Source organism: Cyprinodon variegatus, unplaced genomic scaffold, assembly GCF_000732505.1.
Source record: "Cyprinodon variegatus isolate N-32 unplaced genomic scaffold, C_variegatus-1.0 Scaffold655, whole genome shotgun sequence".
Lineage (NCBI taxonomy): Eukaryota > Metazoa > Chordata > Actinopteri > Cyprinodontiformes > Cyprinodontidae > Cyprinodon > Cyprinodon variegatus.
Genome location: NW_015151108.1, coordinates 86196 through 93751, shown reverse-complemented (window position 1 = coordinate 93751; position 7556 = coordinate 86196). Strand labels below are relative to the sequence as shown.

General features: G+C 37.4%; 1 protein-coding gene across 3 annotated transcripts in view; it reads right to left on the bottom strand.

The window, feature by feature from the left end:
* Positions 1-6842, bottom strand: part of LOC107096868 (bone morphogenetic protein 2-like) — a 17878-nt gene extending 11036 nt beyond the window's left edge. The window contains exons 1-2 of one of the 3 annotated variants that reach the window (XM_015393748.1): positions 6549-6842; positions 5756-5839 (exon numbers count right to left, since the gene is read on the bottom strand). In XM_015393748.1, coding sequence (XP_015249234.1) covers positions 5756-5839; positions 6549-6562 — 98 coding nt within the window. In that variant the 5' untranslated portion in view covers positions 6563-6842. Of the gene's footprint in view, positions 1-1659; positions 1717-5755; positions 6247-6548 lie in introns of those variants that run through there. The other 2 variants (XM_015393749.1, XR_001481813.1) reach the window with 2 other exon arrangements.
* Between the last annotated feature and the right edge of the window lie 714 nt (positions 6843-7556).

Here is a 7556-nt window from a genome sequence, read left to right as displayed (position 1 = left end):
TTGCTCTTAAATAAGCATATTCTGAAAAAATAAATAGTTCTTATATATTAAAAAAATGTAAAGCTGACTAATATCTTCTCCATTATTAAACTGGTACATTCTCTTTTGAAGGTTTGTGACATCATATTGGACCATGCAAAACACAGATTTGCCTTCACAAAGATTCAGAAGGGAAAAATGTATGTAAAAAAAAAAAGGAAATCTGCACATTAAATTATGGTTTGTTTTTATAAAGTATTTTTATAATGTTTTTTTGTTGTTGGCATTCATATACATATATTTGTGTGATATCTTAATATATGTTTGATTGGTTTTTGGTATACGTCTGTTTTGAATTTATAGCTATAATTTTTTTTTTCATTTTCATTTTTTTATCAATAGGTTTTCATTTCTTGTGACAAGATATTAAAATATATTAAAAATAATATATTTTATAGTTTATTCAATTCTCTGATAATTACCTTTTAAGTAAGCAAAATGATGTCCCAAAAATAACATTTTACCCATATTCAGCTAAAGTTGTGCAAAGGGGTTAACATAAATGATCTTTTATTAATTCATTATAATCTTGCATCAAAACATTTAGAAAATGATATCTTTAAGTATTTTTTTTTTACTGTGGAGGAAAAACAAGAAAGAAATCTGAAATAAAAGAACATGTTATTGAAGCAAGGCAGATTTGCGCTGACTTCCAGACATTAGCAGGGGCTTTAAGGAAATAGCAACCTCAAAACATGTCTTCATATCTAAAGTCAGATATATAATTAGATCAATAATCATGGGAGAGTTAATTTCACCAAATGTGTTAGTTTTTTTATGTTTAATTAATCAATTCGACTGATTTTTAGTCATCTTAAGCAGGTGTGCAAATACATGTGAATGATGCTCTATGTAATCACTGCAGTCTTCCTGAAGCTTTGCTTCCATCAAAGTCAAGCCTCAGAGGTAGAACTGTATTGAATATTTCTTGAATAACAGCAAAACCTGCCTAAATTGCCAAAAGCAGAAGTTAGAATAATAAATCTGTTTCAGTAATCACATAAGTCATCATCTTTTTACTCTCTAGTGTGGGAACCACTCAGTTCCAAAATGGGGTCACTCTCTGCCATGACCTGAGGAACACCCTGCTTCTTTGTGGTGGAGGTGCTAACAATGAAGCGTAATTAGAAGCCATCATAATAATAGGTTTGCTGACCTGAATAGGTAAAGGTATGGTGCCTTAAGGTTTGTAAATTGACAAAAACTTGTGAAAGAGAATATGAGCAATGAAATAAACATATCAGATCAGAATATAGTGCCATAATTTGCTCACAGTTGTGTAGACAGACCAAGATTTATATCAGTGTAAGCACTTTAGGTTTGTTGTAATATCCTTTCTTGCATGAGTATTCCTATATCTCCAGTTTTCTCACCTCTATCTCTTTATCTCATCTCTGTAAGGCACAGAGAATCGATTAGGGCCACTGCAGCAGGATAACAGTGACGTTTATAGGTGAGTAAACATATAATGATCCTGTAATGACTCTTAATCTTGCCACACTGTCAGAGTAAAGGTAATAAAGAGGTCACAGGTGCGAAGGTGTGTATATGTTTATGCATGTTGTTCAATTGGTGCACAGTACAAAGGGCAGGCATGGGAAAATGAATCCCCTCCTACCGTGGGATTGTTGCTGGGTATCCATTAAACTCTTGCAGCTCCACCCTGAGCTGTTACACCTAAGGCAGCGTAGCAAAGGACAATTACAGATTAGACACAGCAGGATGGCCTCTCTCTTATGCTGTGGAAGCTTGTAAAGCAGATTAGGGACAACAACACCACCTCTCTCTCCTGTACTTTCCTCATCAACAAAACCACCCAAGTGACTCTAAGGTACAAAGGTTTTGCTGTCACACAGCAAGGTGTGTCTAACCTGTTTCAGGCTCTGCAAAAGAGGAAAAAATAGCAAAAATTTTCCATCTCTTTGTTCTTTTGGTTTAAAGCCCTTTTAATAGGGAAGTTCTAGGTATAAAGGAAATTTCTGTGACTGCTGCCTACACACCTATTAAGCCACTGGCTCCAAGAAGTCTATTGAACTTTTGTGCCATATTGAAGAAACCAAGTATTGGTTTTAAAAATATTTTTTTCCAGCAAAAAAAAAAAAAAATCTTAAAGTTATATTGCATAGTCTAAACAAGCACCAATCTTCAGTCTTATTTTGGTATAGTTAGCAAATGACACGTGGAAAACTCGTCAAGCAATCCCACTGTAGGCTTGTTAACCATCAAAAACAAGCTTATTAGACATTTTCTTGCTTAATAAAACACCAGAATAGCACAAATCTTTTCTAAAATGGTGAAAAATAAACAAATAGATATTATTAAAGTATTTTGTGATTCTGATCACCAGTATGCTTCATTATTTAAGCAGGAGCACGTGGATAATTGTATATATATATTTCCTTCGTAATTTAAAACAAGTGCTTCAATTTTTAACAATAATTTTGAGATTCTCAGTGTGATAATCTTTAGAGCTGCAACAAATGAATTACGTTCATCATCACAATATTATTGTATGCAGTATTAAAATCAAACAAAAGACTACTTAGACATAATATTTGGTAAAATATTTTATTTAAAGATATATTTTCCTCCCCTTGATAGTAATCCTTGATTTATATTTTGGCTACAGAGATGATAAAGAGATCAGAGAGGTGGCAATATTATGAAGAAGAAAATGAAAGAAAATAAAAGTTATACTAAAGATACTATAGTATACTATAGTTTTAGTTCCAAACATTGGAAAATTAATCCAGACCTAACAGAGAAGTTTTAGATGTAAACCCCTTCCTTCTATCCAGTCTGAGCTCAGCCTGAACTTGAAGTAAATAAATGTTAAGAGTGGGAACTCAATAATTAAAGGTTCATAGATAAGGTGAAAGAGATGTATGAAAGTTTAGAGGCAAACTAGGGTGTTTTTCCAGTTTTTGTTTAAGATGGATAGGATGTGGCCTGACCTCCCAAGCAGACAGTAGTGTGACCCAGGGGGTCAACAGGTCAGCGTTGTTGCTGCTAAGACCCCATATCTTTCTGAACTCACTGATTAAAACCTCTGACCTCTGACGTCCACCTCTCTTTTTATCTGTTTATGTCAAACTCTGCTCCCTTTCCCCTTCCTCCTTCCTCTTTGCATTCCTTGAACTTTGTATTGCCCTATACATGCTTCATCTTTTTTTGTTTTATCTCATATCTTCTGCTCAATATTTACCTGCCTTTCTACTGTCTCTTGCCATCCTGTTTTTGAAATATCTGTTCTTATGCTATTCTGCATCACCTCACCATCACCCTATCAGTTTCTACCCTTCCTCTGCCTGCTTGAATGTTTTTCTTTTCCCCCCCCAAAGTCTCAAATGAATGGTGTTTTTAACGGAAGAGTGTGGCAGACTGTTGCAAGGCCGGGGGGGCCGTTGTGTCACTGTAGCCGGCTGATTAATCCACCGCCGCTGTCTTCATGTTACGCCTGGTCCCTTAACTTTCCCTTCCTGTTGTTCTTCCCGTGTTTCTTTTCCCGAATTCCTTCTTTCACTCTCTCTGATTTAGTCCCAGCTCCCCTCTCCTCGACTCTCATTGTTCAGTGAATCCGTCCTATTCTTTCTAAACTTGATAAGTACTGCGAACACGCCACTGGGTCCATTCTGTCTCTGAGTTAATAGTCAAGTAAACACTAGATCAAACATCCTCATGTGCGAAAATATGTACAAGCATATGTTTTCTTAACTTCTACTTATCCAAAGCAGCTTTATTTTCTATATGTGGGAACGGCATGCTATAATATATTTGAAGCAAAAGCTTCACAGAGGTGACCAGCTGACATATTTAGGTGATTTTTTAGCAACACTCTTCACTGTGGATGATGTTACTGAATGAAGAAAAGTCAAAGCTTGCTATTTCCATAATTAGCACAGGGTTTGAACATAAAGTCAGAAGGACTGAATTTATTTAAAAGGAAACCATCTCCTATGTTGTTCCTGGAAGATGGTTAATAGAGTCATCCCCCAATTTGTATAACTGTCTTTGAAATGAATGCCATAGTATAGAGGATAGACTGTAGAAGCAGTACAATAAAGAAAAAATAAACATGTTAAGAACTACAAAAGAAGTTTGTTAGCGCTTTTTCAAAACATATTCAGTATTTTTTAATTAGGCTTATTGAGATTGGTTTGGTTTTAAAATTTGTGTTTCACTTGATCATATTTTCTTAAGTAGAATCTGCATTATCAGTCTTGATTGAGAAAAAATATATAAACAAATGCAGTGATTTATCATGTCCAAATGATGTTTCATATTTACATCCTGCCCCAGATGTAACTATGGCAACCATGGGCTGCTATAGTTACCTAGGGATGTGACATGAACCCGCTAGGAGGGGCTGCTGTGCAATAAAAGGACTTGGTCTCTTTGAGTGATCAGAGACAGGAGGGGGTCAGTTACAGTGAGCAGTTCTCATTAAGAAGGGGTCTAATTTTTCTCTGTTCTTCACCAACATTTATACAAGTCGTTTGTCACCTAAGAAAACAGATTAAAAAAAACTTTCCAGAGTCATGTACAAAGGTGCTTAATACAGTGACAAAGTTGCCAGTGTACAACATTTTCTGTATTTTCTACAGTATTCTGAGGCATTTCTGCAGTTATTTAAAGCTGTTAGGAAATGGAAGAGAGTAAGACTCCCAGTGTATATTAGTCCGTCTAAATAAATTATGACAATGTTGTTTTGTTATTATCTTTTTTTGTTTGTTCCATCTGCCATGGAAAATGCGGGATCTGGAAATGTTGGAGGTAATTTTGGAAATTTTTGAAATAATCACAGAATACATTCTGTCATTTTGGTAATTCTAGCCATTCTAACTGCTCTAAGTATTGATAGAGTAAGCTATTTCTTACAGCAAAGGGTCCACATATGACATGATTTTCCCGTTAATCCTGGTATGAATAATTAATGACTGAAGAATGTTGGTTACTAAAAAGTATTTTCTTAAAATAAAATGTATGTTTTCAAATTCATAAGGATTTATTGAATACATGCATGTGCTGTAAGTGGAGCATGTCTTTAAGAAACCCCAGCAGTGAGAGGCAGTAGCACAAGCACACCTAACTATTTTTAAATGGACAAACAAAACTGACAGCCGGAGGGATCTGGAGATCCCTTACTCCACCTGACTGATCAGTTAACAATAATACAACACTTTGCATGCAATTAAATACATTTATAAGTTCCATCCTCATGTGGCTCATCTCCTTGGTCTGGGATGCTTGGAGGACTCAGCGTCATCAGTGCTTTGTGGTTTAAAGGAGGAACCTGTTGAGGCGCAGCGCTTCACCAACATCAGTGGAAACACTGACATGTCCAACCCACAGCCGCTGAGAGCTCAGAGACTGCTCTCGTTATGCGTCTGACAGCTAAAGCAATGTGGATCACAGAACAAAAAAAGAGAGCTCTGCTTTTTGCATTAAATCTGATGAGTGTTAACACTGAGGGCCAGTTCATGCTGTGCATGCTGAAGCTGTGGTGAGTTAGAGTCTTTGAACTCATAATGGATGTTTTATTCTCTTATAGGGTGCTTACCAGGATAAGATTTTGATTGAGTTAAAAAAGAGGCTGAGGGGAGGGTTTGCATGAGTGTGTGTTTTCCCCTGAGTAGCTAATGGTTTCAGCAGTGCTGTTCCTGTGGCCTGTTGCATGACGGATTGATGTGTGCGAATGTAAGGATGGAGTACTCACGTCCAGGTGTGGTGGGATGTATGCAGAGTCCATGGTATATCCTTGAGCTCCAGTGTTACGATCCCTTGCCTCGTGCTCTCGCTCCTTTGGACGGAAAAAGTCAGAGTGGACTAATTACTCTGTCTCTGTCTGCCCCTCTGAGAACAAGCAGACTAAGTGTTTAATGTCCCTATAGGTATCTCTGCTAGCTCCATGTTTTGCTTTCCCCGCTCAGATTCTCATCCTGTTCTTACTGCAAGATAAGCAAACCTCTAAAAACATCAACCGGCTTCTCTCTCTTTACCTGCCTGATCTTTGCTGGTAACCACCACCCTTTGTTATTCCCTAGCACTTCTAGCGCTTTTCTAAAAAGTAGCTGATTGTGACAAGAGAGGAAAAAAAAAAACGAGGTATGTGTGTCTTTAGTTGTATCACCAGCAATAACTCCCTTGTTTCTAAACGTCCTCACTGTGTCTCATTTCTTTCCTCTCCACTCTGTTCCTTCCTTTTGTATCTCCTCCCCCTTTCCTCCCTCTCTTTCTATCTCTCTCGCCAACACACACACACACACCTCTACACACCCACAAACTTTTTTCCCTTGTGCTCTACAATTAGTTTAAGTCTTATTTTTGTTGAGAGTCAAATCTTCAACTAAATTGGGGTCCTAATGACTCTTTTTCAAACAAATCTTCTAACTCACGCACTTTAAAATGAAGCAAAACACACTGATTTAACCTGCACACTAACTGGTCAAGATAACCCTGGGGGTCAGCACACACAAACACACCAAGTGTCCCTCCTTTAACAAACTCACCTGCTGGGTTTCATTGGCAATATTTGACTTTTTCAGCCAGCATGCTCGCAGACCGTCCCTCCGTCATTATAAATACCCGTGACAATCAGAGCGAGGAGACTCAGTTACTAAACAGAAGTATGAATGGATGACTCATGAGAGCTGCCATGAAGTCACCACAGTAAAGGGATTTGATTGGATCAAAGTAAAAAAAAAAAAAAAGAAAAAACAGGACTGCTGCTCTTCTTCATGATGGGCATAAACAAGGTGCATCCGTCCTTCCCGAGCAGAGCAGGCGGGTGGGGATGAATTTGTATTCATGAGGTAAGCCCATGAGAAAACGTCTCTTTAGGATGCATGGTCTCTCATATTAGATCTCATCTGGAGAATCACTCACCCACGTCCCTCAGCTCCTCCTTCCTTGTCCCCTCCACTCCCTCTTCTAGTCCAGTCTTGTACAAACACACACACACACACACAAAATTCAGCCAAAGACCTCATTCATCCTCAGATGGACTGACTGTCCCCCTGCAGTGAGACACAGGCACACAGAGACACACTTAGGCTCAGGAAATTCAAAGGTTTTTAAAGAATTTTAATAATCACAGAATGATAAAATTAAATCAGAAATGTGTTACATTGCTTGTAGATCATTGACCTCATTAATGATTCAGACGTGCTGCTTTGACCTTCAAACATTTTAGTTTCTGATCCATGTTGTCTGTATCTAATGATAAACCTATTTTATTTGGAAAAACCTTATGCACAAACCAGTATAGACCAGTACAAGAAGCATTAGTCATTGAAGTTTCACAATGGATATATACAATCACAGAGACAGAAAAGGAGCAACATTTACTCTCTCTTAACTGTTGTCCTTGTTTTTCAAAACCGTTTCATAAAACTGTGTCAAATACAGCAGAAAACCCTTGAAAACCATGTGAATTTTAAAGGCATCAGCAGTGTCAGCATTTTCCCCATTGATTATGTTCTAAAATGCAACTCATTCTGGATGAAGCAACTGTATAG